This window comes from Nymphaea colorata, chromosome 14 (assembly GCF_008831285.2).
Source record: "Nymphaea colorata isolate Beijing-Zhang1983 chromosome 14, ASM883128v2, whole genome shotgun sequence".
NCBI classification, from domain to species: domain Eukaryota; kingdom Viridiplantae; phylum Streptophyta; class Magnoliopsida; order Nymphaeales; family Nymphaeaceae; genus Nymphaea; species Nymphaea colorata.
In genome coordinates, this window is record NC_045151.1 from 2,843,432 (window position 1) to 2,853,855 (window position 10,424).

The 10,424-nt window shown below is 41.4% G+C and overlaps 3 protein-coding genes across 3 annotated transcripts; 1 reads left to right on the top strand and 2 right to left on the bottom strand.

Annotated features, from left to right (window-relative positions):
- Window positions 1-274: 274 nt before the first annotated feature.
- Window positions 275-2,571, top strand: LOC116267715 (geraniol 8-hydroxylase-like). Its single transcript, XM_031649583.2, has 2 exons — window positions 275-1,398; window positions 1,960-2,571. The coding sequence occupies exons 1-2, from the start codon at window positions 496-498 to the stop codon at window positions 2,569-2,571; spliced, it is 1,515 nt and encodes a 504-aa protein (XP_031505443.1). The 5' UTR covers window positions 275-495.
- Window positions 2,572-3,885: 1,314 nt separating this feature from the next.
- LOC116267647 (17.8 kDa class I heat shock protein-like) lies at window positions 3,886-4,275 on the bottom strand. The gene has a single exon (XM_031649510.1). The coding sequence runs from the start codon at window positions 4,273-4,275 to the stop codon at window positions 3,886-3,888; it is 390 nt and encodes a 129-aa protein (XP_031505370.1).
- A 1,017-nt stretch (window positions 4,276-5,292) lies between these two features.
- Window positions 5,293-9,391, bottom strand: LOC116267725 (geraniol 8-hydroxylase-like). Its single transcript, XM_031649597.1, has 2 exons — window positions 8,486-9,391; window positions 5,293-6,098 (listed from the first exon to the last, which is right to left on the bottom strand). The coding sequence occupies exons 1-2, from the start codon at window positions 9,386-9,388 to the stop codon at window positions 5,487-5,489; spliced, it is 1,515 nt and encodes a 504-aa protein (XP_031505457.1). The 5' UTR covers window positions 9,389-9,391; the 3' UTR covers window positions 5,293-5,486.
- Between the last annotated feature and the right edge of the window lie 1,033 nt (window positions 9,392-10,424).

A 10,424-nucleotide genomic window follows, 5' to 3' on the forward strand; every position in this document is an offset into this window, starting at 1 on the left:
TTATGAACTTTAATACCATTGGCTTCATCAAAATTTCTAGCTCCGTTTGCTCCTGTCCCAATGTACATTAAAAAAAAAGGGGGCCGTTTTCATAAATAAACATTATTAAAAAAAAGAGGTTCGTTTCCTCACGTAACATTAAAAAAATATTACAGAAAGAAATCGATTTTCGTAGGTAAACATTGAAAAACAAAAGAAATTATAGAAGAATGTCTCCAACAACCACGGTTGTACATGTGTCCAATGACTTCAATGATGCACGACAGAGGGCCACAAGGCATGTGAGACAAGGGGAGCGGCCGACTCTCACGGGGCCCTGTGGGTGCCTATTGCTACACCACATTTCCTGTATCAGAATGGCGCAACCGGTGGCACGGCAATATTAAACGTGCATCTAACCATCAAATTATAATATCTTAGCTCGTCTATATGATTCGCTCCAACAAGGCTTGAAAGAAAGTAAGAGGAAAGGAGCAGCAGTCAGTAGTCAATCGAATGGCTTCACTCATCAGTGATATCATTTTTGGGGTCTGTATTGTATTGGCGTGCGCATACCTCTTCCATGTCGTTTCCCGTAAAACCAGCAACCTCCCACCGGGGCCGGTGGGTTGGCCGCTCGTCGGTTCCCTGTTGCAACTCCACGGCTTGCCAAACGAGGCACTCGCGAGGCTCTCTAAGCAGTACGGCCCACTAATGAGCGTGTGGCTGGGGTGCAAAGCCACCGTGGTCGTCTCCTCCGCCGAGATGGCCGAGGAAGTAATGCACCGGCAGAACCACGTGTTCTCCGGCAAAATCTCCCTGGACGCAGCCACGGCCTTTGGGTACGACCAGCACTCTTTTGTGCTCAGTCAAGTCGGGCCAAGATGGCGGGCGCTGCGAAGGATGTCCAACAACGAGATGTTCACGCCAAGGCGACTGGATGCAATGAAGGGCCTCCGGGAGGAGAAGGTCGGAGCCCTAATTCAGCACATTCGCGAGGCGGCCGCCGATGGGCGCGCGGTTGATATCGGCGAGTGCGCCTTCTCCATCACCCAGAACTTGCTGGCCTGCACCCTCTTCTCTCAAGACATTGCAGATCTCAGCTCGGAGTTAACACCGGGAGGTTTCAAGAGCCTCGTGTACGAGATGTTGGAAATATTCTCGAAGCCGAACCTCTGCGACTTTTTTCCGGCTCTCAGGTGGATCGATCCTCAGGGCCTCCGGCGACGCAACGGAAATGCTCTAACTCGATTGTACGTGATCCTCGATCAATTGATCGATGAACACTTGAGGGCGTATGAAGCTGCGGCCGCAAAAGGAGAAGCCAAGAAGAAGGAGGATTTTCTGGATGTGCTCCTGGAGCTCACTAGGGACCCAAACTCAGGATTCACCAGAGAAAACATCAGGCCCTTGTTATCAGTAAGCTCACTTTACCGATCAATCTATTTGTCTAAGTTCTCACCGACGTCATCACATATCGTTGCCCATCAAATTCTTTGGTGTGATTTTCTTCTGATCTGCACGAACAGAACCAACTTCATCAACGCCGGTGGGAATCCACCCACGCATCCGCCAACTCGAGTCGATAGTACAACACCTGTGTGATGGTCACGTTTTAATTGCTTCATTTTGTACTTTAATTTTCTTGACACGTTTCATTTTCCTTTTTTTTTGGGCTAATCTTTAAACTTAGGTCGTAGATTTACTAGAATTTAAAAGTTATCTGCCACAGTTTTCTTTCTTTTAAAAATTCATATTCATTGAGAAGCGGCCTACCAAGATTCTTATTCTTGAAAAAAAAAAAAAAGAGTTTGAGTTGGAGGTAAAGGGTGAACACCACCAAGATTTCAACTAGTACCTGCCACACTCACCCAACCAGTTGTGTTACACCTGTGGGGCCTGTTGCAGTTTAAGCTTTTCATTGTCAATCAAAGTAAAACATCTACCTGACCTTGCTCTATTGTTATACAAAATATGTAGGACATCTTCATAGCCGGGAGTGAGAGTAGCGCTACCACCATAGAATGGGCAATGACAGAACTGCTTCGCCATCCAGACAAGATGGCTGCAGCCCAGTCCGAGCTAAAAAAAGCCATAGGTGCAGGCAGCTTTGTGAAAGAGTCCGACATCATGCACCTTCCTTACTTAACGGCGGTCATGAAGGAGACATTGAGGTTGCACACACCCGGACCAGTCCTACCACGAAGGGCAGATGCAACTACGACGTTAGGGGGCTTTACCATCCCTAAGCACACACCAATTCTTATAAATGTGTGGGCTATTAACAACGACGACACATTGTGGGATAAGCCCACCGCTTTTTTGCCAGAGAGGTTCATAGAATCGGATGTAAATTTCAATGGAAAGCATTTCCAGTTCATGCCATTTGGTGCTGGAAAGAGGATCTGCCCAGGCATTCCTCTAGCTTCCCGCACGGTTCTTCTGGTGTTGGCTTCTCTCATCAACTCATTTTCATGGACACCTTCCAACCAAGTAGCTCCGGAGGAACTTGATGTGAAGGCCAAGTTCAGGCTCGTACTACAGAAGGCAGCTCCTCTAAAAGCATTCCCTTCTCCATTAAAGGATATGTAGATGGCATTAATGTGGTGTTTAGACCATTCAGTTATATATATATATTTCCTAGACATTTACATTTGTCTTGATTTTGACGTATTCTCCTGATTAATTTGCTATCTGCTTTTGTTTCTACTAACATTGTTGCACTTTGCTCGAATATTACATGTAGTTTTTGTTGCACGCATGTTTCATGTGCATCACTTTGAGGGTGCTTAATATCTTTGAAAGATATTTTAAGGTGATTACGTTTTAAATTTCAGACGAAAGTGAATGTTTTTACATTGAGGAGGCAAAATAATTTGTGGAAATGGTTAAGAAGTGGTTGAAATATTTCTCTTGAACCTAACATACATATTCTTCATCATTCTCATGATGGGCGATCCATAATCAATAAAATGAATCTAACTTTTACCTGTCACATTGGGAGATCGGAGGCTGAAATATAATGATGCTTAGCCGCCTGTTCACAACTGCTATCATCCTCAACTGAAAGATAGAAAATTTCAAAAGAATGAGTCCTACTTACTCAATGAGCATCACACTATACAAGATAATAACAATTGGAAGATATTGACCATTCATAGATATCACTACATAAGCAACTTGCAAGCATATGTATTAAACTTGTTTGTTATTGGATCTCTAACTTTGTCATATCAATTCATTACATAGAATAGATTCGCTCTATCACATCAAGAGAGACTTGATCTCTACTCGAGGCCTCACACTTGAAGGACTTGGCCATTTGTGGAATCTTGCAAGTAGTGACCATTTTTTTCTTTTCTTTTTTCTATTTTTTTAAAATTTTTATAGAGGACTTGCTCCTTGCCCTTTACGGGCCATGCTTCTTGTGGGCTATCATTGGTCATCGTCCAGGCTCGCCGGCCAGTTATGATAGAGACTTGCTGATAAGTTTTATTAAAAGTCTCATATAAATCATTCTATGGCAGCTCCTTTTTTACAAATCAACCTTTACAAATATAACGAAACAAAACAACTTCAAATAGCTATGACATCTAAATTTTATTTGTTTAACATAACTTAACAAATAAGGGTTAAGCAAGATGCCTATCATGCTCCATTTCCTATGGCTGATAAACGACATGAGAATTAGCTGTTTTAACAATCTATGGCATATTTAAACATAACAATTTATGCATTAACAACTAAACAATCAAGAATCACTAAAAAAAAAATTCTTATACCGACATGTCGGCGCTGCCACGGTGGTGACTAATCTATATCGGTGATAATATCACCGGTATAAATTCGTATGACCGCTATAGCTTACGAACTGCTCGCCAGTTGCTCCTCCAGTCATTCTTATTCTTAAACATGCCCTTTTCGTGCAAAACCAAAAAGATCATGCACTTTCCTGCGGCGTTTCTTCTCCATTTCTGCCCTCACCTGATCCACTTTAGCGTTCTCCGGCAGTGGGAATCGGTTGAGGAACTTGCCCTGGCTACGCTCGACTTGGTGCCAGCGATCCTTCTTTTCCTCAACCTCCTTGCTCTCGACTTGGTGCCAGCGATCCTTCTTTTCCTCAACCTCCTTGCTCCCTTCACCGCTGATCTGAAGCACGCAGCCTCCCTCGATCTCCACCTTCACCTCCTCTTTCTTGACGGCTTTGAAGACGTGGGCTTCAGACGTCTCCTTCCAATCAATTTGAGTGTCGATTTGTTCCTCTTTCACGTTCTTCTTCTCCCTTCTTTTTTCCATTTGCTGCCTATGCCATCGATTGTGAGAACATCTAATTCTCTTGTTGTTTATCAGTCATAACAACTGGAGCATGATAGGTGTTTTGCTTAACCATGATTTGTTAAGTTATGTTAGACAAATAGAATTTTAGATGTCATAGTTATTTGAAGTTGTTTTGTCTTGTTATATTTGTAAAGGTTGATATGTAAGAAAGCAGCTATCTTATACTTGTTTATGTGAGACTTTTAATAAAACTTTTCAGCAAAACTCTATCGTGACTGGGCGCAAGGAGAGCCTAAGGGCGGTGACCAATGATAGCCCACAAGAGGCATGACCCGCAAGCGGCAAGGAGCAAGTCCTCTATAAAAAAAAAAAAGTTCACTATTGGCAAGATTCCACAAACTGGCAAGTCCTTCAAGTGTGAGGCCTCGAGTAGAGGGCAAGTCTCTCTTGAAGCGATAGAGCAAACCTAAGTAAGAAACTTATATGAGAAAGTTAGAGATCCAATAACAAATAAGTTTAATACATATGCTTGCAAGTTGCTTATGTGGTGATTGATATCTATGAATGGTCAATATCTTCCGATTGTTATGAACTTGCAGAGTGTGATGCTCATTGAGTTAGTAGGACTCATTCTTTTGAAATTTTCTCTTTTTCAGTTGAGCGAGATAGTAGTTGTGAGTAGGTGGTTAAGCATCATTATATTTTAGCCTTCCAGTTCCCACTGTGACAGGTAAAAGTTAGATTGATTTTATTGATTATACATTGCCTATCATGAGAATGATGAAGAATATGAATGTTAGGTCATGAGAATGATGAAGAATATGTATGTTAGGTTAAAGAGAAATATTTCAACCACTTCTTAACTATTTCCCCAAATAATTTTGCCTCTTCAAGGTAAAAAAACATTCACTTTTGTCTGAAATTCAAAATGTATCCACCTCGAAGTATCTTTTAGGGATATTAAAGACCCTCAAAGTGATGCAAATGAAACATGCGTGCAACAAAAACTACATGTAATATTCAAGCAAAGTGGGACAATATTAGCAGAAACAAAAGCAAATAGCAAATTAATTAGGAGAATACGTCAAAAACTATACAAATGTATATGTTTAGGAAATACATATGTCGATGTCTAGCCACATCTTATTTATACTATAGCTTATTAAATTGGGCTATATATATATATATATATATATAACTGAATGGTCTAAACACCACATTAATGCCATCTACATATCCTTTAATGGAGAAGGGAATGCTTTTAGAGGAGCTGCCTTCTGTAGTACGAGCCTGAACTTGGCCTTCACATCAAGTTCCTCCGGAGCTACTTGGTTGGAAGGTGTCCATGAAAATGAGTTGATGAGAGAAGCCAACACCAGAAGAACCGTGCGGGAAGCTAGAGGAATGCCTGGGCAGATCCTCTTTCCAGCACCAAATGGCATGAACTGGAAATGCTTTCCATTGAAATTTACATCCGATTCTATGAACCTCTCTGGCAAAAAAGCGGTGGGCTTATCCCACAATGTGTCGTCGTTGTTAATAGCCCACACATTTATAAGAATTGGTGTGTGCTTAGGGATGGTAAAGCCCCCTAACGTCGTAGTTGCATCTGCTCTTCGTGGTACGACTGGTCCGGGTGTGTGCAACCTCAGTGTCTCCTTCATGACAGCCATTAAGTAAGGGAGGTGCATGATGTCGGACTCTTTCACAAAGCTGCCTGCGCCTATGGCTTGTTTTAGCTCGGACTGGGCTGCAGCCATTTTGTCTGGATGGCGAAGCAGTTCTGTCATTGCCCATTCTATGGTTGTCGCGCTGCTCTCACTGCCGGCTATGAACATGTCCTACATATTTTGTATAACAATAGAGCAAGGTCACCTAGATGTTTTACTATGATTGACAATAAAAAGCTTAAAATGCAACAGGCCCCACAGGTGTAGCACAACTAGTTGGGTGAGTGTGGCAGGTTGTAGTTGAAATCTTGGTGGTGTTCACCCTTGCGAGTGACAAAATCTCTCAGCCCATTAGGGGAATTTGAAAATTTTTCTAAGGGGCACTATTTTAGAAAATCTCATTCCTTGAGGGGCCATTTGGAAATAGTAACATTATATTGTTGTCCTGCACATCTAACCCAAACCCAAAAAGTTGTTAGATTCATTGGACAGTAGGAGAGATGCATAAAACAATAACAACATAGTATTGCTGTTCCCAAACAGCCTCTAAAAGATACTTCTTAAGTAAACAACAAATAATTGTAAGGAATATATATAAGATAAATTTTGGGGTTGATATGGGTAACTGCCCACACAATATTATATGTAGTTTTTGACACTAGTTCCCTCCCAAGTAAAAACTTAAACATAACATATGTTTTGTCACGCTAAATGTTCAGAGCAGAGCACGTGTAAAGTGAGATCCATTTATCCAACAAGGCATACTTGAGTACTTGCTCTTCTATGCAACACTGCATAGAAAGGTGGTTATGTGCACTACTGTTTATAACCTCCCTAGCCCACTCTGTACGTACCAACATAAGATAGCTTGCGTAGTTTATAACCTCCCTAGCCCACTCTGTACGTATCAACATAAGATAGCTTGCCTAGGCCTTGCATATAACTAGATCTGGGCATTGGGCTGGCCCGGCCCACTAAGAGTTGGGCCTCGTCGGCCCGACGCCCGATACCCGAGCCCGGCCCCGGCTCGGCTCGATGAAAAATATATATATTTATTTAAAATATAAAATTAAAATTTTTGTATATAAAGTATATTGTTAATATTAAAATATATATTATTATTAAATAAAATTTTTAAAAATATTAATCTGGTCCCATCAGGCCTACTTGGGCCAGCCTGATATATTATTCGGCCTACTTTTAAGTGCTACATTGTTATTCCAAAGCACGTTATACGCATGATCATGTCTACCCAAAAAAACAAAAAAAAGGTGGACCATCCTACATTATGTAGATCAAAATACTCCTGATTATAAAAAGAAATCTTTTTTTTATAAAGATAAAAACGCTAATGAAAAGTTAAAGTCAAAAAAAAAACATTTCTTTATAATTTTTTTTTTAAAATACACTAACTCTCACTTTTTTTTTCTAGTGTTGGGTGCACCACCCTATTCAATTAGTGGAACTATGGAACCCCTAACATGTAACAGAGTTGTGTGTGCCACTGGGTGCATGCACATGCAACATACATGAAAGAAAAAAGGGGACATTTTAAAATTATTAAAAAAATGTCATTTTAAGTCGTTTCACTTTTTTCGACTTTCTCTTTCATCCTTTTTTTTTCATTTAAATGACGGCATTTTCATTATTAACTGTACTGGCCATGAATTTCGTGCACGTAGCCAGCTTCGCCCCAGCATGTCTTCTTTATCTTCCAAAATCCATTGACAGTGAAAATAACTTTTGGATCATCTGATTCTGAAGTGCAAGAATGAATTTTAGGAGTTTTTCCAGGAAGCTGACGGTCCATGATGTACAAAATCCTAATGCCTTATAAACACATATTTTTAGCATAAAAGGAACAGATGATCAAAAGCTGGGTGCTTGGTACTAAACCTTCTTGATGTCTAGATCAAGTAGATACTACTCCTACACTCGACTATACCTCATCAGTTTCTACCCCATAAACATTTGGAAAAAGAATATTGACGCTACTCAAAATTTTATGAGGGAATTAGGAGGTATGTACAGTTCTTCAAAAATTATATCCTAGAAATGCAATTACGCGTCAAAATATAGTAATATTGTTACATGAGGGGGCAGTTGATTCGTCTGAAATGTTGATTCTGAAATCAAAATCAAGAATGAATGAACGTCTCCTCAGGGAATTAGAGGAGCTGGAAGGCCCTCCAAATAAAACTTTTTTTTTTTCCCAAGAATAAGAATCTTGGTAGGCCGCTTCTCAATGAATATGAATTTCTAAAAGAAAGAAAACTGTAGCAGATAACTTTTAAATTCCGGTAAAATTACGAACTAAGTTTAAAGATTAACAAAAAAAAGGAAAATTAAAGTACAAAATGAAGCAACTAAAACGTGACCGTCGCACGCCTATCGACTCGAGTTGGCGGATGCGTGGGTGGATTCCCACCGGCGTTGATGAAGTTGGTTCTCTTCGTGTAGATCAGAAGAAAATTACAGCAAAGAATTTGATGGGTAACGATATGCGATGACGTCAGTGAGAACTTAGACAAATAGATTGATCGGTAAAGTGAGCTTACTGATAACAAGGGCCTGATGTTTTCTCTGGTGAATCCTGAGTTTGGGTCCCTAGTGAGCTCCAGGAGCACATCCAGAAAATCCTCCTTCTTCTTGGCTTCTCCTTTTGCGGCCGCAGCTTCATACGCCCTCAAGTGTTCATCGATCAATTGATCGAGGATCACGTACAATCGAGTTAGAGCATTTCCGTTGCGTCGCCGGAGGCCCTGAGGATCGATCCACCTGAGAGCCGGAAAAAAGTCGCAGAGGTTCGGCTTCGAGAATATTTCCAACATCTCGTACACGAGGCTCTTGAAACCTCCCGGTGTTAACTCCGAGCTGAGATCTGCAATGTCTTGAGAGAAGAGGGTGCAGGCCAGCAAGTTCTGGGTGATGGAGAAGGCGCACTCGCCGATATCAACCGCGCGGCCATCGGCGGCCGCCTCGCGAATGTGCTGAATTAGAGCTCCAACCTTCTCCTCCCGGAGGCCCTTCATTGCATCCAGTCGCCTTGGCGTGAACATCTCGTTGTTGGACATCCTTCGCAGCGCCCGCCATCTTGGCCCGACTTGACTGAGCACAAAAGAGTGCTGGTCGTACCCAAAGGCCGTGGCTGCGTCCAGGGAGATTTTGCCGGAGAACACGTGGTTCTGCCGGTGCATTACTTCCTCGGCCATCTCGGCGGAGGAGACGACCACGGTGGCTTTGCACCCCAGCCACACGCTCATGAGTGGGCCGTACTGCTTAGAGAGCCTCGCGAGTGCCTCGTTTGGCAAGCCGTGGAGTTGCAACAGGGAACCGACGAGCGGCCAACCCACCGGCCCCGGTGGGAGGTTGCTGGTTTTACGGGAAACGACATGGAAGAGGTATGAGCACGCCAATACAATACAGACCCCAAAAATGATATCACTGATGAGTAAAGCCATTCGTTCGACTGCTCCTCCTTTCTTTGCTAATCATATAGACGAGCTGTTCCTGGAGCTAATCATACAGACGAGCTGTCATTGGAGAATGAGTTGCGTGCACCGACACGCTATGCATAAATAAAAAAGGAGGAAGAAGTTGAGGTACGTTGGAATTTTTCCAAAATGAAATGTTATTATTTTTGAACTTTTTCATTATTGGATGACTCTCTTTTTTTATAACCAGCTTCGCTTGCAAGTGCCTGAACGTTCATTGACGTTCAAAAAATTGAAACATCATTTTCAGAAACACTCCATTGTTACTGAGCCCTAGAGGGCCACGTGAGAGGTTGGGAAGAGTCGACCGAGCATGCGCATGCACAGGGTTCTCTACTTAATTTATTAAGCTGTTCCTTGACTCTCATGCCTTGTGGACCTCTGTCTTGCGTGATTTAAGTCGTTGGCCACATCTAACAACGTGGTTGTTGGAGACATCCATCTTTGATTTCTTTGTTTTCTAATGTTTTCTTTGGAAAATCGACCTCTCTCTTTAATTTCTTTTGTTTTTTTAATGTTTACGTAAGGAAACCAACCTCCTTTTCTATTTCTGCTTTTAATATTTACTTAGGAAGACCGGCCTTTCTTTAATTTCTTTTTTTTTCCTAGTGTTTACTTATGAGAACGACCACTCCTTTTTTTTTTTTTAATGTTTAGTTAAGGAAGCTGATATTAAACCATGGCTTTAAAGTTTTACTTTGCTTTGAAGCTTGAGTGAACCTATAGTACATCCTTTCAACTCTGATCTTATACTTGCTGCCGCTTGTGATAGTGATCACGAGATTCAAATATTGGTGCTTTTGTTTTCAAATTGAATATGCAAAGGAATTCGATCTAGTTCAACACATACCTTAAGACAAAAGTCCTTGCATGTCTAGCTTGGCTTGTACATGAGTTCAGTTTTCAAAATCGTTCATATTTTAGTTAGACGTTTTGTTATTTTGTATGATGTTTGGTGTGCGTTAATAAAATTTGCTTTCACTTTGTGTCATACATTTAATTT

Excerpts from the sequence above, each read along its gene's own strand:
- LOC116267715 (XM_031649583.2), top strand. The coding sequence starts at position 496 with ATGGCTTCACTCATCAGTGATATCATTTTTGGGGTCTGTATTGTATTG. Across the intron at positions 1,399-1,959 it reads ACATCAGGCCCTTGTTATCA|GACATCTTCATAGCCGGGAG; the intron begins GTAAGCTCACTT and ends CAAAATATGTAG.
- LOC116267725 (XM_031649597.1), bottom strand. The coding sequence starts at position 9,388 with ATGGCTTTACTCATCAGTGATATCATTTTTGGGGTCTGTATTGTATTG. Across the intron at positions 6,099-8,485 it reads ACATCAGGCCCTTGTTATCA|GACATGTTCATAGCCGGCAG; the intron begins GTAAGCTCACTT and ends CAAAATATGTAG.
- LOC116267647 (XM_031649510.1), bottom strand. The coding sequence starts at position 4,275 with ATGGAAAAAAGAAGGGAGAAGAAGAACGTGAAAGAGGAACAAATCGAC.